This window comes from Spodoptera frugiperda, chromosome 3 (genome assembly GCF_023101765.2).
Source record: "Spodoptera frugiperda isolate SF20-4 chromosome 3, AGI-APGP_CSIRO_Sfru_2.0, whole genome shotgun sequence".
Classification (NCBI taxonomy): Eukaryota; Metazoa; Arthropoda; class Insecta; order Lepidoptera; family Noctuidae; genus Spodoptera; species Spodoptera frugiperda.
Genome location: NC_064214.1, coordinates 5,087,641 through 5,115,547, shown reverse-complemented (window position 1 = coordinate 5,115,547; position 27,907 = coordinate 5,087,641). Strand labels below are relative to the sequence as shown.

Below are 27,907 nucleotides of genomic sequence, written 5' to 3'. Positions count from 1 at the left end.
GGTCCTTTTGGTTGTTCAAAATAAAATCTTGTAATAATTTGCAGCTTTGAGAGGGGAAAGTAATCCAATGTCTTCTTCCGCATTTGACGAGATGAGAGGGAGTGTCAGACCCACTTCCTCTCGTATCGCCTCAGTCTCGTCTCAGCAGTAGTATCAGTGGACACGGTTACGTGGTTTCACAGATTAACTATTACATCTTCGTAGCATAGCTACATAGCAAACTTACTGACTAAAATCCACCACGTTCTTACTCCTGCTTTTCGAGCTGGAGCCCGCTAAGTAGTCCACAGTTGCTAGTCTAAGATTATGATAGGCGATGGCTATTACATGGAACTAACAACATAACTTGAGATTCTTGGCAAAAGGTGATGTTACATTGTTTAAGCATCCATGTTTACCCCAGCAGGGATTAAAAGTTAATAGGTCCATCTAATCCAATCCTCGAAGTACAAGGCGTTATGTCGTATGTGCCTATAATAATATATTTACAAGATCAAAATGATGAGGGTCAACTTGATAAAGGGTTTTAACGAAAGATAATTAAAACAAATAAAAACATACGTCGCCAATTTATTAAGTCAAAGTTTACATTATAAACACGGTTTGGTTAACGCTAGCTGCTACAAAGTCGGTTAAACTAAACTTAGATGTATGAGTTTACTTTTGTATACAACTAATTTTACGTATACTACACTGTTTATTTTGGCAAAATGGTTAATGGTTTCTGCGGACTCTAACAGTTTGATAAAGCATAATTTAATAAACTTATCTTTATTGCCATCTATAGTTAAAAGAAGGTCACAAAATTGCTGTTAGAATTGCAAAAAACTCTTTAAAACTACACGACATGGTTATTCAAAATTTGCTTTATGTTATAAGAATCTATAGTTACCTGAATTTGCAAATGGTTACTATTTAATTTAAACTGATATTAAATTTTCGTTATGTAAATAATAAAGTCAAGAGTCTATTTTGGCATCTACTATCGTATGACTATTTTCTTAAAGTGTAAAATACATTTATGAGCCGTCTATTGCTATTGCAAGATAAAACATAACTAACAATTGATATAATTAATTTGTTGTGGCTACAAGCGAGCTAAATAGAAATCTTGGCTTTCGATTAATTTAAAATCTTCTAACATGAATTGTACTAAAAATTGAATAACACGATAATAATACATAAAAAATCGTAATGTGTATATGTCATTAATATCTAATCCTATAAATGATGAGCATTATGATTCCTCATTACTACAATAGTTTATTAATTACTAACACAGCCATGTTTTGTCAAAGAAAATGTTTACGTCCAAAACGTATTGTTTTACCTCACCCTTGTAACCCACTTTGGCAACCAAAACTATTATAATATTACTTCCAAACACTTTACAAAAGTCTCTCTATAAACATTCTGAAGTGGTGTCCCACAAGGTTCAGTATTGGGACCTTAAAATTCAGTAGGAATACTTTTGCCTACGAAAGGCAATACAATTGTTTCATAATATTATCCATCGATTTATTTTCTTCTATTATGTGTGAGATTTACCTTACAAGTAGTGAAATAGTTTCTTGTCTAAATTCGATTAGTTTAATCCAAGATTACGCAGATGATACAATTGTGTGAGTAAATACGAGATTCTTCCCCACTAATAGACCGAAAAAATATTCTGGGAAAAATCGAAAACCAATATAACTTCTCTTATGAATAATTCAGAATCGCCAACGTCTATCGATTCAACATCTTCATTTACCGTCCCTTACTCTTTTAAAATGTTATCTAAAAGCGAGAAAAATAAGATAAGACAATAATTTATTAGTGTACCGTATCAAACTGAGGGAAAGAACAATTTATTACCCTCCTACTTCATCCAACTTAAACACTAACTTTTTACTTGAAACCTTAACTTACTTACATTATGTTACGATACAATTCACAGCCTATTTTGGCTTTACAACGTCTAATTAAGATAATTAATGTTTAAGAGGAAAAGTCTTATTTTAGTACTAATTTGTTTGATAGATTGTCGACCGACCTATCTTGGCAATTTCAGGAGCTTTGAAGTTTCAGACCTTAGTAATTTTAAATATTAGATTTTGAAAACAAGCTTAGTTCTAAAGAATACAACAAGATCATAATGATTCTAGAAATCTAGATTGTTCAAATGAACGTTTTCGGTATATTAAAACTTTTAATGAACAAGAAGGCAGACATAGTACTGCTGTATCAAGTAAAACTACTTAAACTATCAACAATGTTTAAGAAAAATTCTGTCAAAACAACCATTGATTATAACCATCTCAACACTCCTTGAGTTTGTATAATCTCACGCATCTTTTCCTAATCCTCTGACGTCACAGGGACATCAACACTCCTTTATGTTAATACCTATGAGTCTCCACTGTCCACAGGTAAGAATTGCTGCTGGGCTACCGATGAGAGCATCATGTCAATAGGTTTGGTGTCATCGTACAGTGATGGTGCTTCACAGAGGATGGCAAAGGTACCAACTATGGAGGCGATGGTGAAGATCCATAGAAACAGACGGTCCAGCACCATAGCTACGAAGCCCCAGTCTTGATCTTCCTGTTTGGCAAAAGATAGAATTGGATCATGTAGTAATCGAGTGAGTGCGTCTTATACTATTTTGTTTTTGTAGGAATACTTACAGCATTAAACTCATCCTGCCTTTGCATGTGGTGTTGAATAAACATGACGTTATGGATCGCCTTCTCCAATTCGAATGGGTACTTCTTTCGAGGAGCCACATCGCTCAAAGAGTCATCGAGGCCAGACATGACTGATGGTAAGCCATTGTAACCAGCACCAAGACTACCTAGAGCGCCGACAAGGCCGCTGAACCTGTATAACAAAAATTTTCGTTGGTAATACAAAAATAGGATGAATTATTAAAGATTTAAAATATCTGAAAAGAAATTCCTTCTAACCTGTTAGTAGCCGTAGTAGAATGCAGTCCATTACATCCACCAGGCAAATGATGACGGAGGGAGTCAGGGCTTGATGCATTGGAATTCGTCTGCTCAGCAGCTGCGAGAGCATCTTTAAATTTATTCTTGTTCTTCATACTTCTTCCAGCTATCTTCTGCGCTGCCAGGTCCCTAAGCAAGTCCTTGGGCACCCTCATCAATAATAACTTCGGAAGTTTTGTTATAAAGAATTTTCGAACCCATGGAGCCATCTTATGTGTACTTGGTTTACGATAATGCACGTTCAATATTATAATAGTTATCACTACTGACAATCCTACTAACAACATAGTGAATAGTAGGTATTTGCCCAGCAATGGCAATGCGAGTGATGTCGAAGGTATAATTTCGGAAATTAGCAAGAAAAACATAGTTTGGGACAGTAATATGGAAATGCTGAGGGCGATCTTCTCTCCAGAATCAGCAGGCAGATAGAAGACAAGAACTGAGAGGTATGAGATACCGACGCATGGTACGATCAAGTTGACAGTGTAGAACAAGGTTTTCCTTCTTAGCGTGATGTTGAAAAAGATATCTGCAACAAATGGCGTTATTTAATAAAAAAATATGTAATAACTACTTGTAATAAATAAATATTTATATATTCAATATACATGTAGGTAATAAAAAGGCTGAATAATAGTTGGAAGCTATAAATGTAAAAAAAATATACTAATATTCGTGAAATATACAGTCAAAAACAAGATGTACAAAATAAACACGTTCAACAAGAAATCGAACGAATATCTGAAAACAATGAAGAAAACAAAATAAATCACTAATTCTTTAGCAATAAATGTGATAAAGGAGAATCATCGCCCATTATTTTGTCCTAATTTTATTAAGACTGTTTAACAATCAAATATTGGGTTATTCGGAAGCAAGCAACCATTGTTCTAACATTAATTTTACTTGACTGTATTTTAATACACATTTTGGCTAATAAGATTATCGGATAAAAAATATAATTCGGAATTATAGCTAGGCTTAAATTATATTAGGGGCATATACATAAAACATATTGTTTTTATTGTCCATTTATTTATAAATTGAATTCATGATGAGAATAAACAAGCAGCTAGAAGCAACATTTTTAAAACTATGAACGTACGAATCACGTACAAAACTAGCTCTAAAGCTAACCCTAAGATTTACAACAGCAAATGTTTTAATAAAAACCTCTATTTGTAAAGTCAAGAAGACTTTGGAATGGACAAAGGATTTAATTTCAGTCTTTGTGAGGAATCTTATTGTCTAGACCGAAACACGTTACGGTCAGTTACTAAACTGAATGAGGTTTCCTCTAAGAATTCTGTAACAGAAAGATAAACTCCTTCAGCTGACCGATTTGTTTGTTCTCCAAGTTCCTCAGGATCTCGGATTTATCTTTAATGCTACACTTAATAGATTAAATGGTATTTAATGATAAAGTTTTAGTTAGTCGGTGCCGTTACGTAAATTTGTTCTTCGTTATTCTTCTTTAGAGAAGTGAAATGGAATTAGGTGTTATTTTGCTTTGTTGCAACTTAATTATATATTATCGTTTAAAGAACGATAATTTCAGATTCCACATTGTTTGCACATGGTAAAAAAGACAACTTTGCACTTTTGTTGGAAAAAATGCTGAGTGATTAAACGCAGTATAAATAAACAAACGTAACAAACAAATGTAATATTAATAAAAATGTAACAATTAAGTACTCGCATAAGGCAACCTCTCAACCAATTTCACAAAAATAATATGAGAATGGTGTAAGAAAAAATAAAACATTAGCTTTCACTGTTGTTTACAAAGGAAACTCTAGCAATCATCATTGGGGTATCGAAAAGGGGATTTCTAATTTGACGGCATAAGTCTTTGAGGAGCCGACTGTAATTACAGACTAGTGTAGCGGCAAATTGGCCAGATTTAACTAGTCATTGAGGATGTTGCAATTAAGAGGAACATTACAACTTACACCGTTCTAGGATTACAACCGATGAGTACTAAAATTCCGTTTGATTGTTCCCTATTTGTTACAGAATTCGAACGGGTATTTCCTACAGCTGTTTGCGAATTTGGTTTTGAAAATAAAAAGATTTTTTAATTGTTGTGTATCACATTATTTAAAAAGACTAGATTATTATGAAATCTACATAAATGTATAATAGAAAACGTAAAAGAGAAAGATTTAAAACACTACTCAAGTATTTATAGAACACTAAATATTCATGATATTTTTTTGAAATACTAAAGTAAATCGCTGCCCACCCTACATTATTGAAAAAAACCCAAGCAATAGAATAATATTTTAAACTTTGATAACCATAACTCTTCAAAATTAAAAACCATTTGACCTCATAACAAAAAAATTAATCAAACAAGCCGCGAAGGTGTGGAACATAAAAATGTATCAACGGAAAAAAAGGTTGAAAATCTCCAGAGAGCTGTTAAGCTGAAATGAGTGGGGCGTCATTATGAACTTCCAAATGTGTTTATCTAAACGTGAAATATACGTTTGTTAAATGGGAAGGTTCGTAAGCGAAATTACGTATGCTGTGTAAGGACGGGTGTGACGTCATCCAAGTGATGGGCATCTGCGAAACGTGAATAACAATGACCCAAAGAGTATGGGTTGTTAAATCGTCGAGATGTATGAGGACTACGAAAGTGGAGCAAGAAAAATATGTGGGGCCTGTGTCTAAACTGGTCTTTGTAATTCTGGGACATCTGTCCGTTAAATAGATGAGGCTCATTATATCCCGAGTATCATATGGAGCGGCGTTGGATTTGTGTAAATGTGTCTAGTCATCTGCTCGTCTGTTTTTGTTTACCTTTTTTATATATTTTTTTTTCTTTTGTCTTTTTTAAATTCGTTTTTAAGCATAATAAGATTTTCTCCTGTGTCGTGGGTGCGTTTACAAACATACAAGTTCAAATACACATCACATCGAGACCCGAAACAACAATTTGTGGATCACTCAAAGAGTTATTCCGTGTGGTAATTGAACCCGCGACACGTTGTGCGGCTGACGGTTACCCAGCCACAGCACCAACCGTGCAGTCAGATAGATAATACGTTTTACGCGTACAACATATATTGAGAACAAACAAATGAAAAAAATATTAGAAAAGCCTGTATTGTGAATATTGACCTAAATGTTTTATTTCAATTAAGCCCAAAAGTGTACATAGTACAAATATAAGCATAAAATATTCCTCGCTCCTCAGTCGCTGGCGTGCCTAAAAGAACGGCCGCATAGCTTCGTTCAGTGTTTATCTTTTATCATAAAACATTTTGTTATTTAACCCTATAAAAACTTTCATCACAGTAATAAAACAGAAAATATCAAACTTTGTTTTTCATTTACAACGTGGAATAAGTCTAGAAACGTTTACTGGAAGTGAAGTTTGCACGTTAAGTCTGTGTTTTGTTGTCATAAGTGGTAGCACTAGAATGCTTCGTAAACTGCTTGATTCTCTAACAATTGACTGTAAGTGCATAAAGACGGGAGTTTCTATAGGCATCAAGTGGACCTCTCGAAAGCCTTTTGTCCGTTCAAGCGCCTTTATATCTACGGCGATTCTGACACTTGCGGTTTTTTTTAAATGAGTTTGTTTATCTTGAAGTTTGTCGGTGTATGTTATTAAAGCTTAATGTTGAGTGATTGATGGTGTTTTTTCCTAACGAATTTCATCACTGTCCTTTTATCTAATTTAGAAACTCGATAAGTAGGACTTGTAATTAGCTTTTTGCATAGTGGTTACAAATTGTTCTTGATCATCCAGTAAACAACGCCTAAATACTTCATCTTCCTGTATTATTGTGGGTATTTGATAGAACTGTTTTATTAAACTAGAACACTGTAGACTGCGGTACCAGGAACACTGTTAGTGGTTATCCGGATTAACTCCTGCACAAAGAGGTTTAGATACCTCCACCACTATTACTGAACATTTCTATTAAACTCCTTTATTTCGAGCAGGGTCTAGCAAAACCACCCTTAACACAGACGAAACAAAGTTGATACTAGATTGATTTTAGTATTTTGACATTGTGTGGCATTTTCTTTAGAATTTCTTTTGACTCAGGTAAGCCTTTCGCATGGCTTAGATAAAGCCTATCTCCAATACTCTATTAATCTTCCTTCAGGAGACAATGTACACAACAGTGGCACTTAACATGATAAATTGGGAGCATCAAATGCTGATCTACATTCAGGGCCCGCACTCGAAGACATTACAGAAACAACCATTTAACCTGGCGAAGGCGACATGGTAGCAGTAAAACTCACTAATTTTGCATAGATAAGAGTTTTCGTCGTTCCACTTGTAATTTACAACTTTCCCAGATTAGCGTTGTGCGACATCTCTCGGAAATAAAAGGATTGTCCCGAAAGATCGCGGTCTTAGTTAAGATTTGCGGTTACGGATGCCAAGATCTTGATTGGAGCTGACAGGGATTTTGGAGATGAACTTTATTGTGATGTGTATTATGAAGGTTGGGATGTCGTTGGACAATGATACGTTTGTATTTTCTTTAACTGGTTACATGTGTGAGTAACTTTTACAGTTCCTATAAAACTGTGCACTACAAAACGAGAAATGAAAAAGAAGACTTTTAATTAATTAAGATATCGACTTACTCACTTAACCGATTGTCGCGACAATCGCCACGTTGTGTGTCACGGAATGCTGCTCATGAATATGAGCCTCTAGCATGGCTTGAAACTAGTCAAGCTCCTCGTCAAACAGTTACGCGAGTAAGCCGATAACGTAATAATTAATTTAGTATGTCTCACGAAAGTTATAATAATAACTTTTAATTAGTAAGACGCTCAATTATATATTTCAAGATCGTCATCTAATACTACTATGTCATTTTCTATAATAAGCCTCGTACTTTCGTGTGCTAAAACATGTTTTGCGTAGCTCAAATTTCAATCAAGCAAACTTACTTCATTAAGCAACATCACGAGCAACCATTGTCTTATCAAAGTGATAATAAACATTACTAACTACTTAACACACAGCTTTACATGAACAAAGATCAACTATGCGAGATTTAATACAAATATTTGCTATATTTTCTAAGAACTTTATATCCAAAGGAGAAATAACACTTCTTAGTACAAGTTGGTAACCCATATTTGCAAGTTTGTAAGCATATTATCCAATCAAAGTTGGGAACAAGTAATTTGTTTAGTTGTAAACTTTGATTAGATTTATATTGGAGCGTTGTTGTGTTAAATCCTTTCGGATCTTTATTTTATGGTTTTCTTCATTTTGTCAACTGATAACAGGTGTGGAAGTTTTGCGGCTGTTGTTCACACTAATTTTTGTCAGTTTTCTGTATACAGTGTGTAAACGGAACGCTTGCAAACGCCGCAAACAGGTGATGGTAAAACATAAGTAGTATTTTCAAAACAATAAGGATAATAGATAATCTGTAGATGTATACTTATAGTAAGTCAAGGAAAAATATGGATATTATGTAGTTTTTATAGACTAGTCATAAAAAATATTGACTGCTATCTCCACCACTTCTTCTTCCTCAACAGTCGTTTTTCTACTTACCAGGGTACGGTTCCTGACAGCAAGGGTAGTACCTCTCGTGCCTCTCAGCCGGCACTCCGAGGATGTCCCACTCCACAGAAGGATAATATTCCCGAAGGTCGATGCCGACGTCCACCATGTCGCCTTTCTTCTGATTGATGTGTTTTAAGTCGATCTAAGAATAGACATGATATATTAGGTAGGAGGGCATAACATTATGGTAACTTAAAAATAGTCACTGGTCACTAATTTCTGGGTATTAAGGATGTCAGTTTTATTTATTTATACTTATTACACGATAATGGTACAAAGGAGGACATTATGCCAAAGGCAGTCTTTTCTGTGAATCTTTAGGTGTTGCAGAGACAATATGGTAGGTGCAAATTAGACCGACGTAAAAAATTATAGAGTACATAATAGTTTTAGAAAATCAATAGAAGATTTTTTTGGGAAGAAAAGGCTTATTTCATTTACTTTATCATACTTTAATTGACGTAGTTACTTTGATCATTTTGATTTAATAAATAATCAAGAAACATAAAAAGAGCAAGGTTCCTTTTAAAAATATTCGGGATACACGCGATTATACAAATATATGTACAATCCCGTATAGACACAAACTTATAATGTAAAGAAACATTACAAATATATTGAAAACATAATTTCAGATTCTATTTTCACAACTCAACAATGAATTAATAATTAATGTAATACACTTTTCTCGCATAAAACAAATGAAAAAGGCCTCCATTAAATTTCTTTGATCTGCCATAAATTTTAACTAATCCCAATTAACTAATTGCGTCAGGATAATTTACATTAGGAAGCTTATAATGTCTTTTATAGACGCTATAACGGATGAAGTGTTTTTCTTAATATAATTAAAGGTTTGAAGTAGTGAGTCCAATGTCCATTCACTGGTTGACTTGAGCTGTAGATTAAGGGTGCTTTTCCGCCAGAGATGTGCTATGCTACGTAGCTGTGGATGCGATTGGCTTCAACCAATCATATTTATTGGTGCACATAGCATAGCATTGGTAGAAATGGATTCAGCTAAGTTATGTTTTTATATGGAAAGATGCGTGATATGGATGACTTTCCCTACTACTCTAATAGATACATCGGAAACGGTCACATACTTTCACAGCTTAGCTATTACATCTTCGTAGCATGGCTTTTTTTTTTTTTTTTTTCAGTGGTGAAAATCATCCAATGACTTCTCTCGCCAGGGCAAAACGAGAGGGAGTGTCAGACTCTTACTGACTAAAAACCACCCCGTTCCTTCTCCTGCTTGTCAAGCCGGAGCCCCGGTAAACCCGCTAGGCAGTCCGCAGCTCCGGATTATCAATCATACCTGGTCACCATCGTAACTCCAAGATCCAAACTTCAAGAAGCAAGTTTGCTGGTCAAATGGGAAGTAGCGCACGTCGATCTCACACGAGGACTTGAAGATGGCTGGAGGAGTCCACAGCACCTTGCCAGTGTGATGCAGAACTGCCTTCGTCATTGTTGTCACCACGTACTCTCCGTCGGCACTGAACGGGAAAGAGGGGTATTTTGAAAATAGGATCTAATTAATTGTCACTATATAAAGTTTCTTTGCTGGTATTGGTTTTAAGTTCGCTAAGTGGGATTAACAAGCAAGCTGTTTTAGGTTCAAGGCTTTATAAAGGCATTTTGATGTCCAGTATGTGTTCAGAGTTATGAATTACACAAAATGTAAGTAAATAAACCAATGGATTAGTGCTCATTAACCAAGAACTTCGTGATGTTATTACATTTTGTTTAGGTATTCTCAGAACTTTTTATTTTATTTATTCCTTTTCCATACTGATTACATTTTAATATACTAAGCCCCACAAAACCGTTGTAAGAAGAACTTCAGTTATTTTGGTAATAACCATTTAAAACATCACATACTGCACAATAACAATTATCTTTTCAATACCTTACCAATTTCTTAGACCCCAGTAAACAACAAACCTATTATAACCCGTATCCCATAACCACAAGATTCACATATTCATACGTTATAGCATATTATAGTCCAACGTAGTGCGTTGCCCAATTTATGACAGCCACCATAAACCTATCAAAAGGCAGCTGATACGTGAAGGGACGGTACGGTTCAAAGACGATAGGCACAAGCCATGAGAGAAGTGCGACTCGAACACAATCATCTTCAGTGTAGTTGTCTGATGGCTCTTTGAAGCGCGATGCGATGTAGGCACGGATCTGGGTCTGATCGGGCGGCGAGCTACCCTTGCTCGCCGTCTGCAGACCCGCACTAACAGTGTCCGAAAATCGTCGCGCGGTCTTTGAGGTTACAACAGGCTATAGAATTGATTTTAGACTTCTTGTAACACAATATGAAGAGTTGGGAATCAAACAAGCCTCGGACCTTTTGTTGACAGTCATGACAAATAATGTAGTTTACTAAAATGATGTATTGTAACAAATCGTTGATGTTATTTTTGTGGGAGGAAACTTTGAATCAATTTGGCTCAATATTTCATAAAATTCAAAGTAAATAGATCTGACTAATATTTTCTACATCTCAAAATAACTTACCTAAAAATAAAAGCAAACCTCTTGTATATAGCAAAAGGCTTATCTTTTATTAGTTTCTTCCTATCAAAAGCCACTCGCAGACAAAACGGTAAAAACGAAAGATTTACTTATTAGCTTAACCCTCGGAGTGTATTGCCTCCATTCTCTTAAGCCTTAAGCCGCTTATACAGGGTCGACACAGCGTAAGATTAGTCGCACGTGCGTCTCTCATTCGCTGCCCATGATTAATCGTTTGCCCGGCATGTTTTGACACACATGATGTATCATTCGCGAACGCTTTCTTGTCGATATTTCGTTCAATCAATTAGGCTAAGGATACATTGCCTACTTTGGTAGAAGTCGCGACTTGTGAACACAAATAATGTTTACATTCGTGATCTATTTTTGTTTTGGCTGGTCTGGTAACGTCCGCTTGTTTGACCAGTGTCTGGCAAAGGGTTGTCAAACATTTTCTTGTTTTCGAGTAATTAATAATGCCTGTTTTTGGTTCACTATTATAAATATGAGTAGTATTATAATTTAAAACAACCCTAATTTCTTTCGCGATTACATTTTTGGCACAACCATTGCAAAACAAACGGTATGGCAAGAAGCTATCAAGATCCGTGTATCTAAGTGGAACGCATATACCGCATGATTTATGTGTTCCTAGTACCGAGAGGAGGGAACACCATGCATCATGGGATGGGAATGTACTGTCCATAACAACTGACTCGTTAAATCTCGGCGTATCCTCTGATTCGAGAAGCTTGCTTCGCTGACTTTATGGGGTTCCATGGTTTTTGTTGCGTTCTGAATATTAAGTGAGACCGTTTGGGTACCTTAAACTAATGTTACGAGTAAATGGTGTTTATCAGATTGGGTCGCGATTTCGAGTATGAGATATATTATAAAAAAAACTTAGTTTTCAAACAATTACTAGAACATACAAAACGAAATTACAACAAAGCGAAATATTTTAATCAACGAGCGGGGCATAAAGCCGCTCGCAATTATGGCATCTACAGACAAGTTGGTGGTACAACAATGCAATTTGGTGCAAGCTAATGTCCAAATGTTGGACGGGCAAGTTCGGAGCTGTGAAATTAATTTGCTAAACGTATTCGTAGTCAAGGCGTATCGGATGTCGCTCGTTGTGTAGTTAGAGTACCTATGAGTTCTCTAATGGGGGTTTTGAGTACTGTTCTCAAATCTAATTTTATATTGTTTAGGTGAATCAGGATGAGTTCATTGTTTGCTTCGACCTGAGAGTTTTGTCTGCTGTTTGCTTTTCAATATTAATTAATGGAATACAATCTGTAGATTGCAATTAGATTTCTACGATATTATTTTAATGATGAAGTTGTATTAAATTAGCCATGTCATTGTTCTATTGTCCTTCTTGTGATTCAAAGGATTATTATTGTAGGTGTATTTGCTTACTTGTTGTAAAGGACGATGTCAGGCAACCAGATGTGTTCCGAAGGCACGTAGAGCTCCTTCACGCCTCCGTATTCCAAAGGATCCCATTTGAACTTGTGGTCTTCCCATTCCTAGATAATAAATAAATGGATAAGTAACTTTAAATATCAGAGTAGCCATAATTAGTATTTATTTGTGAAAGGTATCTTGATTCTTCTTAATTTTTGGAATAGTGGATAACTTGAAAACCTTGCTTTACATTTGTTTTTTTGGAGTTATAGGTTGACCACTGTCTTGCAATGTTGCGGTCTGCGATGGAGCACGCGTTTTCATAAGACTTATTTAAATATCTTACAAAAACATTATTTTCTATTTTAGAAACTGACATTATATTATATTTTTAAATCCCTATGTTTTCAAGTAAACCGGTTTCGGTTACTCCATTCCTGGACGTTGTGTCCCAGTATTACGTCACTTTAGTTTGATGTCTGCAGTGCCAGCATGCATCGTAGTCCGTCAAGAATTTGCATGTATTTAAATAATTTGTTACAAAGTTACTTACGTGTTCCAGCCATACGTTCGTCGTCAGAATTTGATCTTTCAGATTCTGTAACAATAGAAAACAATTTTGAATGGAGGTTACAAATACATTACGCAGTCTATAGAAATAATAAGAGGTTTATTTATGTTTTTTTTATGGTATAACGAGCAGACGGATAGTAAACAATCGCCGCCGCCCATGGACACCCGAAACACCAGACGCGTTACAAGTGCGTTGCCGGCCTTTTGGGGGTTAGGAATTTAAGGGTTGTTGGGGAATCGGGGAATGGGAAGGTGGGTAATTGGGCCTCTGCTAACGTCACTTACACAACGAAAAACGCAAGCGTTGTTTCACGTCGGTTTTCTGTGAGGCCGTGGTATTTCTATCGTCGAGCCGGCCCATTTGTGCCGAAGCATTACAGTTCCATACTTGAATTGATTCTTGATCACGAACAGCGTGCGCAGACGCGCGACGTCGCGTAAACTGCTCATGATGAAGAGTCCCTCTGTGTCTCGAAATTAGTAGAGCTTTTCTCCAATGATGTACGCAAAAAAACCTTGATTTTTAGTCAATTTAGTATGTCTCTCGATAGTTACTAAAAAAATACCAGTAAAAACAAACCCAAAATAAGGCAAAACCCCTCACGAAGCACCAAACAGTATAAATAGATTTTTGATCTTTTGTACAAGTTATGTAAATCGATGGTCGTAAGTTGGGTCGGTGCCAACGGGCGCCCATCACACCGAATAGCTCACGGTGCTACATCGGAATACCAACTTTGCACCGTTCACAGCTGATTCATGGTTATGTGATACAAGCCATTTTGTGTGGTTTAGAATTTTTGCGGATACTCGTGTGTCTGTGGGCAAATTCCATTAAAGTTTTTAACGTGTTTTGGTTATTTTTGGGTGTTACTGTTGGTTTTTTAATAAACTGGTTTATATGATTTTAGTACCTATGCAAACAAAACGGTTTTTTGTTAACAACTATGGGAAGCGAGCATAATTGTTGGAGATACAGTATAACTGAGAATTATTTTGTTAATGATCAATTTCAGATTCTTGTTCCTTGATTAATTTTAACCTTTTTCACTGCCAAGCGTTAAGATTAAGACAAAGTCACTTATGAGAAGGAGGAACAGCAGTAAACTGTCAGGCGCTGTTGACCATGATGCATTCCTTACTCCTTTAATTCATAGAAATTGTAGATTGGGTGTATACGGAACGCTCCCGAGGAACACTAAATTCTTTATAGTTTTTATAATTTTAATCTTTTGTTTTCGTGTTGTTTATGCAAGATTAGACTTACGCAGTAGATTACAACTATTATCACATAAAAGTAAACATTGATTTATTCCTTATTCTTTTTGAAAATATTTTTTTATTAAACTTAATTTAAGTTATTTTAGAACATTAAAACTCAACATAATTATAAAAAAAGTCCAACATTATCCAAATGAACATTCTCCATTTCTTAACTTCTATATTAATTTCTTCACCAATCCCCCGATCACATAAAAACATACATATACAGCTCAGAAATACTAAACGAAATTCACACTATCCTCAGAATCCCTTAGAGCGAAATCAGCTAATATTTCAAGATCCAAATCTTGCCGTGGCTTCTAAAGCTGCGTGCACATATACTGCTTTAGGTAATCGTTATTAATGTCATACTACTAAGGGACCCGATGTTAGGGCTTAGGGAATGTAGGTAAGATTTGGAGGCACCTTAATGTGGAGGGTCGCAATGATCTTTGTCTTTGGGGAGATGAAAAGTCAAGTTGTCTATAAGTGACTTATGTTTTTTATTGAAACACAGGCAGGCAACAAGCTTTAAAATAAAGTTTTTAAAATTTTAATCACTATGTAAATTAAGTCATTTTTGAAGATACAGGTTGCTAGCCGATTTCTATGTATGTTATGAGCAAGTAGGCTACTTATTTCAAACTTTGTTTAAAAATATTGAAAAACTATAAATTTCAAAACTACTTATTTCAAACTGAATCTCCGGAACTACTACCGGTCCGGATTTGAATAATTATTTTTAAACTTATTTGAAACTGAATCTTTGGAAGTACTGGTCCTGATTTGAATTATATTTTTTAAGGTTGAAAGCTATAAAACATCACGCTACTATAATAGGAGCCCCAAATAGCCTATGAAACCGCGAGAGTAGTTAATCTTTAAGTAAATCCATAATGTTTATTGCATTTCAAAAAATGCCTATGACCAGATTACCAAAAACAAATGCCATTATGTTGATCTCTATACCACCCTTAAACTAATGCTTATATAGAACATGTAACAAGACCAGGATAACATAATGTTACCGCTAAATTATAAAGGGGCTTTACAGAGGCAATTTCTATTAACCTATGCCCATCTACTAAATGGAATTAGCAGGAATGGATGTCTTGGTAGTGTTATGTTCTTGGGGTCAAGTGGCATGATCTTGTGTAAACCTTAATGGTACTTAGTGTTATGTTATTATATCTTTGTTTATGTGTGTGTGTCATATTTGTCTTGCTTTTGAATTGTTGGCGTGTTTAATTGTAGGCCGCATCGTCGTCTATTACTTATACATATACGGTGATTCAGTTGTGGTGATAATGCAAGTGGACTAGGGTGAAAAGGATATAGATTTATACGCCTTGCCCAAGGCGAGAAAAGTCATTGGATGATTTTAGCATCTCAAAAAAAACTCTGCGTTGGGTCTAGCTAATAAACAGAAATTATGTAAGTAGAGAATTTCAATAATTTTAAATCAAAATGGTTAACTATAAAGACGCAATTATTAGCCAAATATACTATGTATCAGTAAAAACTCCCACCTCTAACTCTCTAGAGGCTCAATCCCAACACAGTCAATTAATTCGCTTCCCAAACTCAATCAAACACAATGTACCAAGTACCTACATAAACTCCATATTACATCGAAGCCAATCCTTGCTCAAACGTCGCTAGTTAAATTGCTCAATGAATATTCCAAGCATCCCGAACTAAGGAGATGACACACAGATCATGCGGAGAATCATGCATGAAGCAGAATGGACAAGACTGGATGCAAGTACATGTCCAACTACTCCAACCAGTCTACCATGGTCTCGCTTTCTATGATCTTTCCCCACATTCCACGGTCAGTTTATACTGGTTTCCTATAGCTTGTTATGTAGCCGTCTGTACCTAATCTAGTCACGAGCTGGCAAATACAACCTTTCTACTTAAGGTTTACGGTTAGTTTTCCTTTGTCGTCAAAAGAAAAGTTGGGTCGCATTTGTGTAATTTTATTATACGTATTTGTCAGTTGTGTGTCGCCTAGTGGGTGGTCAATGTGTTTTGTTTGTTGCTTGATGGATTCGAAAATTAATAAATTCAGAGATATTATGGAAGGTTTTATGGGTCAAAAGTTTAGTTTTTTTTTATTGGAGTAACTTAAAAATACCTACATACATAACCTTACTCTTGTCTTCCATGGGGATAGACAGTACCTAACTGTGGAACGCCAATTGCTACGAATCTCACATACCTCTTTCACTTCAACAACAATCATCAGCGTTTTCATGCATACTCGTCGGTTAAGGATACTTTTAATTTGGCCCTTCTTTAATATAGGTATCGTCAATCTGGTTGATATACGTCCATATAAGAGCATAAGTAACTACAAAACAGTATAATTTAAATAAATTGAAAAGCTGGTTGGTTTAGTTAGTCCTATAAGTAATGCAGAGTGTCATTGTTATTAATAGGAAATTAATAATTTCAGTAACTGAAAAGTACTCGAACATAATACTTGTAGTAATAGTATAAGTATTTCAAGATATTTACATAAGTATCACCAAAAATTAGACCTTAATTAAATTGTCCCAACAATGCCCAACAAAGATATCAAACTATATACCGTCAATATAGGTTCCAGCCAATCCATTTAACAATGAACCGTAAATCGATACTAATAAGAGCGACAGTCACTTAAGATCTTAGACTTAATTAAAGGAAATGTAATGCCACAGTGTATGTATCAGTCTGTTAACTAGTTGGCGCGCTGGTAATTAACATCTAACCTGTAATCACCGGTAGTTAGACTGTGGTATCAGGTATCGAGGTCTGACCTATGTATGTTGTAGTATGTACACATATAGTAGAGAGTAGTACGATGTATGTTTAGTGAATGAATGTGTAAGCATCGGATAATCATTTTAAATTAACTAAAAATCACGGTTTACACACGTAAATTAATGGAGAAAAGCTCTACTAGTTGCGAGTCACAGAGGGACGCGGTGACGTCGCGCAGCCCACTGTGATTTTTAGTTAATTTAGTATGTCTCACATAATCGATGGTTATTATTAAAAGATAATAATTTCTTTTGTGTAATTTTTGATTTAATATGTTTTTGACGAATATCTTTATCTAAGAGAGTTTGCGCAAAGAAGAGAAATAAAGAACTTAGAAAATTTTGAAATTGAACTTATTTTGAAAAACCGAAAATGGCTAATAACTGTTAACTGGTATAAAACAGTTTTAAAATAAACATAACAACTCGTATGTATTTCGTATAATGCAAACCCTACAAACTTTTAACCAATAAGAGTAAAAACACAATACTTAGTGCATTCAAGTAATTAGCTTTACACCGACATTACAGCTGATCATTAGCAGCTCTAACATTGTACAAGTTTCTACAGAACTATAAAACTAAACGACTTGCACTATTTTATGTAGCCTTAGTAATGTTTTATTTTAAAATCCTAGGAATAGGTAAAGTCTAGAAATAGCTACGTCTTTTGAAGATTCCACTCTTGGTTTGATCCTTTGGGAAATAAGGGGGATAGAAACTACCGATTTTACCGATTTACTCGGTATATCTCAAATTCCTGAATCGGACGAAATGCAATAATGTTCGCAACAGCATTGGTCGTACGTTTGTACCATTAGCTTGATTTTTATGTGGGAGTATCGTACTTCGTATTCTAGAAGATATACATAGGTACTCCTAAATACATTTAGACTGAGAAAAAGTTCTTGTGTGCTTAAAATTATAGGAGTTAGGTAATTATCAAATTATCCGTTCTTCGTTTAGAGCTCCTAATGACTGGTGCAACAATGCAAAAATGATGCCAATTCCAAGAATATTATGCTATTATTTATCTTAAAGTAACCAACTCAAGTTCTTTTTAAAACTAATTCTCAACATACCCTAAATTAGACTAATCACCAACCAAAATTGTCCCTGACAGAATTACCATTATGTAACTAACGAGAGAAAAAAGGAGTTAAAAATCAGAACCTAACCACATAATATGGATGGTCGAAGAAACTATTTCTACAGTCACTAATGAGCTTTGCCTTAAAGCTAAGCACTCTGGCACTGTGCCAGAAGACATTTTTGAAGAAAAAATCTTGCCACCAGATATTTTGATAGGTTTCAAAGTTACTTTATTTGGAAAATGTTTAAGTATTGAGGTAATTATTGAGTTTGGTAAAGATTGTGTAGCTATAAAGGTTATAGTCATCTATGAAACTATGAATGGTAATGGTAAAAATCTTCACTAAAAGTCAGACAGATCTTAACAAGAGAATGTTTCACAGTTATGGTAGGTACCTATTGGTTGGCGGTTTTTTAAGGGGAGAAAATCTTTAGATGCCTTCTACCTTAGGTGAGGCGAGAGAGTGAGAGTGTCAGACTGTTAGTGACTAAAAATCTTCCCGTTTCTACTCCTTCTCTTCGAGCTGGAGCTCCGTGATTTCGTTAAACGTGTTAAAATGAGTGAACAATAAAAGATTTGTCGTAATCATCGTGATGATTTTTTACCAGTTTTGACTAGGTATTCTCTATTCTTTCAATCGACATCATGATATCTTGGTAGTCCATATTTAGCAAGCAAGCAGCATCCTCAACCTTTTCTTAACCCAACCATCACTCAATTCAATACCAATCAAGAATCAGTCTGTATCTACGTCTATTTCAATATTATCAATCATCAACGCTCGCGTTGTGTTTCGTGTGAGTAAGGTTATCGAAGACCCAATTATTCCCCTTCCCAATCTTCCCAATACCCGATTTCCCAACAATCTTTAAATTCCTAACCCGAAAAGGCCGGCAACGCACTTGTAACGCCTCTGGTGTTTTAGATGTCCATGGGCGGCAGCGATTGCTTACCATCAGGTATCATAAAATATATCTACAACTAGATACCAATCTATCATGGTCTTGTTTTGTATGATTTTCCCTTACACCACGATCACTTTATATACTGATTTGGTATAGCCAGATGAGTACACAACACCATCGCAGACATCGTTTGACATTTTACTGTCGTCATTTTTGTAAAACGTGTTTAGCTTACACAAAATTGAACTCGACTCGTTGTACTGTCAGCAATTTTATCTCTCGACGAAAATACGATAGCAGTGACGTAAGCAACAGTATCAAGTTGTAAAACTGAGTGCTTATTATAGTATCGTTTTTTTGTTTTGAGTTCTTCGGTGTCAAGTGTACGTTCACCGGTTTTGAATTTGTTTTGTTGACGCTTGCTATTTTGAAGGCTTTTAGTTTGAATTTGGCTATTTGTGGATGGATAAAAATACTTGAGACTTTTATTTACATAAAGTTATTTTTGGTAAAAATGTTTTTATAGAATGTAAAAACTGCGGTGACTTTCGTTTTAAAAGATGTAAGAAATAAATGATGGCTCAGAAAGAATGTACCGAGCATAAACTAGCCTGCAAAGGTATCCAGTATTTTCGCTTCTTTTAACAAACATTTCCAGCAACATTTATCTACATTATACGATCCAGTGTAGGTCCAACATTCTCTCACGTATTAAACTTTCACGAAAACCAAAAAATACTCGGAACGAGGAGATCAAACCAATTTCAAAAACATTTCAGGCACGCAAACTCGGGACTCTGAATGGCTGAGTCATAAAAACGACATAAAACTGGCTAAAACCGGCTGAAACCGGCCACGAGCCGAGGGTTGCCGAGGACTGTCGATGGTTGCCGAGGACTGCACTACGATCGAGAACAGCTTACGTGGTCGACTGCATAGCAATTAAGAGTCCCCCGCGCACACTGTAAACGTCAATTTTATTTCAATTAAGGGCCCTTTACAACTGAAGTCGTTAGCGACTAGGATATATGCGTAAATAAATTTTTCCCTGCACCGTCTGTTGTTAGTGGTTCTGTATTGGAAAGCGTTTGTTTAGATACATGAAGTGGATTCTGTTTTGTAGCACCTAAAGGTAGTAGAACTGATTCAATTTATGAACTTTGCAGCAGCTGTTTTGATTTTCATACGTATTCTAGGCGGCTGGATGAAAACTAGTAACTTCGAGAATATTTGTAATCTAATTTGTCATGTCAGATCATAAGTATGACTAAACAGTTCTCATTACTTTTCATGAGCTACTGAGCACAAGATGAGCTCACTTCTTCGTGGAAAACTATGACAAATTCATGAAATGACGAAGCCGTTAATTTTTATACAGTTCTACGGAAATATGACTAAGGATGAAGGAAAAGTTGCTATAATAAAGGTACAATAAATATCTTTTAAAAATCAATTTAACTTCCAATTACGCATTCAAATAAATACAGCAAGGAGGTATTACCAAAGATTCCGGAGCTGAAATTGTTTAAACAAAGACGACATACGACAAATTTTCAAGCACTAAAAATACACAATACAATGTTACTGGAGCTCTTTGTACCCATAGTTAACATTCCGCCAGCGAACTAACTGTTAAGGCAACGCGAGGAATTCGTCCGCCCAAGTACCGACGTAGTTTAAATGATAATAGTGAACTTTATACCTTTTATCCTATTATGTACCTTCGTCCTTCGAAATTGAGACTAAATGAGACCATTTTTTAATTGTTTAAGTGGACGATTGTGGATCTTCGTGATGAGTTCTCATGAATTGTTTTATATGTTTTTAAAACAGGATTCATTAATGGTCTGGTGGAGATTTTTCAATATGAATGAACAAGATTAACTGGTTTACATTGGTTTTACCTTTGATACACTTTAGTGTTTTGCTAATTCATGTTTAATTCAATAGGGATCGCACTGCACCTGAGACTTATCTGCTGTCGCGGGTGGCGCTGATCGCTTACCATCAGGTGACCAGTCTGCTCAGTTGGCCAATATTCCATAAAAAAGAGAAACAGAAACATCCAAAACATTTATTTGTAATTTAGTTTTTAACCGTACGTTATTCATAGTCACAAAAAACTAAATTAAAAATGAAACAAAAAACCTACGAGCTCGTAAAGCAAGCATACACACAGTTTCAAATAAAAGGGAGTCGGGTAACTAGACTAGAAGGCTTCTAACTCGGTTCTCGTTCATTACATGTTAGTAATTAAAGTTACCTGACTTGTTTGACCTGCTAACGAACTGACACTGAATACTCCTCACTCGTTCCATCGAGCTACCAGGACTACAGAATATTGAAGAGTGTGTTCTACGCAAATTAACACATGGCCAAGGGGTATTTTGTAAGTTTTAACCGACTTCCCAAAAAGGAGGAGATATTTGAGAGGAAATAGTGAAGTGTAGTGCTATTTACGTATACCTATTAAACTAATTATAAGTAGAAAAATTAAAATAAAATTACGTTGAAAAAAGCTGACTTCAAAAACCATTGTAGTTTTATTTTATTTTATTTGTTAGTTTTTAAGTTTTATGGTTTAGATGTTCGACGAACAAATCATCGGATGACGTCATAAATCCTTCATGTGTAGTTTAAATGCGAATAACAAAGAAAAATAATTGGGCAGAAAGCCCGCCAGGCATGATCACCTCGCCTGGTTGGAGGACCCTCCTTTTCTTAGGGAACTTTACTCTTTTACCCTAAACTAAAAACATATGCCATCATTAGCTTTGCTTATGTCAAATATGTTTTAAAGTTATCTAGAATTTGAGTGCACGAACCTTTTAATTTTATCTGAAAGATATGGTGGGAAACTTAAAACAATTTATTACAGTAATAAATATTCTCAAATTCAACTTCCAAAGCCATGGATGCGCTTTAGTGTGTCTTGAGTTGCATTTTTAGAACTGTGTAAAAGGCCAATCTTGCATTGGTAGGTTACTTATGTTATGCTCAATTGTTTTATCTTTTTGTATGCAAAAGGGGGCAATCGTATATACGAGGGTAGTAAGTGATAAATGATAAATGATAAATAAATGATATTTATTTCTGTAAATAGATTATAAAATAACACTTTTACACGTCAATATTTCAAATAGCTAGATGAGGCCGGCATTTCCTATCCGACTACTCTGAGAAGAAATGCCGAAACAAACTCAGAGGTGATCAAAGTGGCTTATGAACATGTGCATGGGCTTACTATAAAATATCGAATAGGAAATGTATCTTCTACCAAACAGGGTATAGTTTATGTTTACATGTCCAATCTCGTCATACGAATGTATGGAACGGATATTTGAAGGAAATGTACATATTTTACGGTTCAAAGATGGTTGACAGTAGACGGACAGACGCGATGGACGGATGATCGTAGCAATAAAAACAAATGAAAAGTTTTCATCAAAGTATTCAGTTTGGTTTTCTTAACACTTGGTAGGTATGTAGATTTGTGAAGATTTAAATGAAACATTATTAAGACAATGTTTTAATCAAAATGTTTAATCAAAATCAACTAGAATTGAATTCACATATGGGCATATGTTACAATTCCAGGTACTCACAGAAAACTGACGTGAAACAACGCTTGCGTTGTGTTTCGTTGTGTGAGTGAGATTACCGGAGGCCCAATTACTCCCCTTCCCAATCCCCTTAATTCCCGAGTTTCGAACAACTCTTAAATTCCTAACCCTCAAAAGGCCGGCAACGCACTTGTAACGCCTCCGGTGTTTTGAGTGTATATGGGCGGCGGCGATTGATTAGATCAGGTGATCCGTATGCTCATTTACCGGTTTATACCATAAAAAAATGCCAGGTATAGGTAAAGGAAACATTAACAAGTAATCTAATGAAATCCAAATCATTAATTTCAACTTTTCAAAATTCCGTTAATCGTTGTGTAAAGCTGGAGGCTATATACTAGTTTATATCTAAAAGAAAGAAAATAAAGTGTATCGCAGTGTTTTCTGCACAGGCCATAGTCGTAAAGTGCAGAGAATGCCGTAATTGGAAACTGTTTTAAATTGGGTCGTTAGTCGTTACTCTCTAAGCTATTACTATTACAGTTAGCAGTTTTAAAAGGCGACGATGGCTTCGTAGTTTAAAATATTAATTCAATTTTAACGGACTTTGTAGTGTAGTACGGACTTTGTAGTAAGTGTGGGAGAGCCCTGCTTTGGAATGAATGAGCCGACTCGACCGGATTGATACCACACCTCACAGAAAACCAACGTGAAACAACGCTTGCGTTGTATTTCGTTGTGCGATTGAGGTTACCAGAGATCCAATTACCAGAGGAGATACAATTAATTACGGAGATAAATCCCCGAATCCCAAACAATACTCAAATTCCTAAACTCCAAAAGGCTGGCAACGTACTTGTAACGCCTCTGGTGTTTCAGGTATCCATGGGCTGCACCGATTACGATCAGATAATCTGTCTGTCAGCGGCGCTTAAATAATCTTACAATATCTTATTTATTGAGTAAATAAAGTTAACTTAGAATGTAGGTACGACTACAGTTATCACTGAACATTCAAATCATTGTGATCTTGTGGTTGCAAGTTCGATAGTTGAACTTGAAGTCTATAGTCGGATATTACGATTGTTCCGGGAATCGAACTTAGATGTTTTGATTACAGAATTCTCAGTAACTTAACTTGCGACTGGTGTATGGTAATAAGCGTGCATTTATTACAATAGAAGAATTTGTTCGCTATATTAATTACAGTGTCCTCAACTACTGTTTACACAATTTTTTCATAATAATTTTAGTTAGAAAATGTCAACTACGGACGAATGTCATGTTTCTTAAGATGGGGTTTGCTATGATCGTTCGTAGGCGACTTGAGCATAGCAGCAAACTCGCAGTTTTACGATATAGTTGTGTTTGTATTAAAGTATAATATTATATACCTAATCAATATAAACAAACATATCTCTAACATTAATTTTGAGTGTTTTTTTATGGTATAAGCCGGTAAACAAGCAAACGGATTACCTGATGGTAAGCAATCCGCGCCACCTATGGACACACAAATCACCAGACAGAAACATTATGAGTGCGTTGCCGGCCCTTTGATAGGAATTTAAATATTGTTGGGAAGATTAGGGAATTTGGGAAAGGGGGTAAATGGGTCACTACTTACTCACACGACGAACTAACACAAGCGTTGTTTCACCTCAGTTTTCTGTGAGGCCGTTGTATCACTACAACCCGTTCCATTTGTCTTGAAGCATGGCTCTCCCACATTTAAAATTTACAAGCCATCACTTGTTCAAACCAGATTGAACCAGATTAATCCTGAACAAATAGGATTCTTAAATTCGTTTGTTTGTGTGTTAATCCCTTTTCAAATGTTTAAGTAGGCCCATGAGGGTTTATCATATCGGGAGCACCTGTAGGACCGTTGCCATGGCAACCATGTACCATTGCAGAGTTGTTTGCATTGATGTTAGAATTGATTGATCCATGTTCGTTTTAAAGGAATGTATATGTATTGTATTTTGATGAGTGTATGGTCTATAACATGAGTGTGATTTTTTCTATTGCACGCCGTAATATTGGTACCAGTGACAATACAGCAACACAAAATGATATGAATTTTATTCAAACTTCACTTAAATGTTTTCTTTTTATTTTTTTAATTTCATCGTACGCATACATAGACATGTTACGACAGCTACAATGGTGACAAATATATAGGTATAGTAGGATTTCAATATTAGTTACTTCGACAAGAGTATACGTAGCTAGCTTCAGTTAGCGGCTTCGTCCGCATTCCTGTGGGATGAAAAGTGCCTAATGTGTTATTCCAGATCATAATCTACCCCTATTCTTAATTTCATCTCGATTCTCTCTACTCCCGAACTCCCTTCAGCCTTCTTGGCGTGGAGGATTAACAAACTAACTAAAATACAAACTTTCCAATTTTATGTTCGGATGGTAATAGCCTCACTCCCTTCTATATTATGATACTCACAACGTAATATAAAACTGCCTAGTTATATCCTAATTATACACAGAAAAGGCTGATTACACACCCTTTCGGGGAAATAAAGGGCTTGATATTATGTTAACACAAGCCTTTACGATCATTTTCCATATATGATCGTCTATTTTCAAATCCCAAATGATTTTGTTCATTATACCAACTCGTTGGTCCAACAACATTAAACTTTACAAGCTCATACGTTATTATTTGTACTTATTTACTAAATATTTGATTAGGCCCACGAGGGCAGTCTTCATCGCACCTGTGGAACCCTCTCGTTGCCATGGATACCGCAGGTAAGGTTGTTTTCAGTAATCAATACACCATGGACATTCACACCTTTTTTTAATACGATATTTTGTTTTGGCAAAGTTTGTTTTAGATTTTGTGGTGCGCGTGTTGTTTTATTTTATGCATCACAATGTATTATCTTGTCCGCAAAATGTAGACGTATGATAATAAAACCGTATATAATAAAGAAGTAATTTCATTGATTAAATCATATTTAAGTCCATTTTTATGAATCTGCGACGTTAGTTTTTTTTTTTATAAAATGTCTCTTTGTTGTAAAGTATTTATTCACTAGAAACGTCTTATGTAAGGTGAATAGACTACTACAGAGTCTAATAATGTAACATTTTTTTTAAATTAGCTTCTGCCAGTTGCTTCTAAAAAGTGGCCCTTCTGTTCTAGACCATAATCTAGTCCTGTTCAACATCTCCATCCCTTCAGCCGTTTTGACGTGATGGAGAATCAAGCGAACAAACAAACTTTCATATTTATAATATTTGTAGGACACTTTAAACCGTTGATAATTTCGACCACCATCAAGGTATTCGATAGCTATAATAGACGAATATAGATAGCAGAAGACCAATCTTATAACAGCTACAGCCACATGCGCAGTAGGTAGTGTGTTTGTGCGCAAACATAGTTGCACTCTGTGTTGTCTAACTCTCAGAGGACAGAACGACCTCTGCTATGTCCGTAGAGACATAGGAGTGCACTAGTTAATTTATTACCTCATACCTAGAGGTTACAGTCACATATTCGATACTAGTAATAGATCATATTTTTTAACAATACGTAATTTATTTCGTTGCGGGTTCCAAGACTGTTATTCACATCTCTGGGACTCTGGTGTTTTCATGGTTGTATCTACTATAGATTCTGGGTTACAGGGGTTGCAGCGGCTTTGAAAGGTGGTGGTGGGTTTGTCCCAACAAAAAATAAAAAATGTATACGTGGTTGCGGTACAACAAAGGGATTTCCATTTTCGGTCGTTGAAAAAGGGTTTTTTTTTATTTAAAAACACATTACAGTTCCGAATATGGCTACAAACAAATCAATAACATTTTCGTATTATATAAAAAACTTACCTTATAGGCTATTACATAAGAGCTACAATGCTTTAATATTAAATCGGGCGATAATGTACGTAAATCCGTCGGAAAGTAAAAATAAATACCACATTGGAATATATTTTTACTATTTTCTGTCACATGCACCTGTTGTACCGGCTAGTATATAAATGTCTATACATAAACATTAAAGGAATCATGCACGAAGAAGAATTAAAAGCAATAAGTAACAAACCAAATAAACATTTAATTTTACTTATTTCTACAAAAAATATCTAATGATTCATCATCAGGCTTCGTCATTTAAATAAAAAAAATAACAAACGCCATGAGGTCAGACATTTTGAACTTTTCTATAGCTACATCATGCTTGGAATATTAAAAAATAATATATAACTAGAAAAGACTTACCAAGTCAATCAGTTGTGACAGCCTCAAGCCAAGTTTCACCAACACGGTATTGTTGTTTTTGTCAACCGGCCGTATCAACCTATTGTAGTTACTCAGGAGGTCGTCATATAAGCGTTTCGCATCAGGATTACAATAACAAACGCCGAAAATAAACAAAAAGACAAGAAGAAAGGTCCGGGACATTTCGCAATAACACTGAAGATTATTGACACCATATACCACCGACGCTCACCGAAATTAAATAGGTTAGGTTTTAATCGGCCACCGAATACCGAATACAACTATTGCAAACTTAAACCTGCATATTGTTATCCAATATATTCGATTATAACAATCGGAAATCAACAATAAGTAAGGGAATAGCAATTTTTTCGTAAACGTAATTTTGACAGCTACGCCCGAGAGGCTGCAGCGATCGTGGCGCCCCTACTGGCGGGAAAACGTTGTAAACATGGCGTCAGTGCGCCGACTCCGAATAAAATTTTATTGGTGGAATGAAATATTTGGTATCGCCGAACGTGGACTCATCGACATTTAATAATAAAATTTTCTTTGTAATAGGAATTTCGTTTGAAAGTTTGATTTTTTCCCTTTTTATACGATCCACCACATAAAGGGATCTCTATTTATTTACGGTCGAGCCACGTTATATTTTATTCCATAACTTTTGATGGAATTAATTCGGATTTTTATGAACTAGAATCGAGAAATATTACGAGTCCCGCGAATTTTTGTCACGGGATAGATTATTTACAAAGTTTGTATCCCGGATCGATGTGTAGTACGCATGCGTGTTGGTCCATTCATACCTTGGAAAAGCTTAGTGCTTGGATAGAAATAATAGATGGCGTTGCGACCAATTAAATTTGAAATGTTACAGAGGGCTGCGTGTTTAGATAGGCCGGGTTGACGGAAGTAACGCAGCAGTAATAAATGTTGGCTTTACAGGGG

The 27,907-nt window shown here is 35.5% G+C and overlaps 1 protein-coding gene across 1 annotated transcript; it reads right to left on the bottom strand.

The window, feature by feature from the left end:
• Positions 1-554: 554 nt before the first annotated feature.
• Positions 555-27,396, bottom strand: LOC118274111 (acetylcholine receptor subunit alpha-like 2). The gene is made up of 8 exons (XM_050706660.1): positions 26,957-27,396; positions 13,058-13,102; positions 12,517-12,626; positions 9,878-10,058; positions 8,545-8,698; positions 2,949-3,522; positions 2,670-2,862; positions 555-2,586 (listed from the first exon to the last, which is right to left on the bottom strand). Exons 1-8 carry the CDS (start codon positions 27,137-27,139, stop codon positions 2,389-2,391), a joined length of 1,638 nt encoding a protein of 545 aa, XP_050562617.1. The 5' UTR covers positions 27,140-27,396; the 3' UTR covers positions 555-2,388.
• Between the last annotated feature and the right edge of the window lie 511 nt (positions 27,397-27,907).

What these genes read in the sequence shown, in the direction of transcription:
- LOC118274111 (XM_050706660.1), bottom strand. Translation starts at nt 27,139, where the DNA reads ATGTCCCGGACCTTTCTTCTTGTCTTTTTGTTTATTTTCGGCGTTTGT. An exon ending in GACATCGTCCTTTACAACAA is followed by an intron (nt 10,059 to 12,516) that starts GTAAGCAAATAC and finishes TTTCCCGTTCAG; the next exon opens with TGCCGACGGAGAGTACGTGG. An exon ending in GGAGTTACGATGGTGACCAG is followed by an intron (nt 8,699 to 9,877) that starts GTATGATTGATA and finishes GTCTATTCTTAG; the next exon opens with ATCGACTTAAAACACATCAA.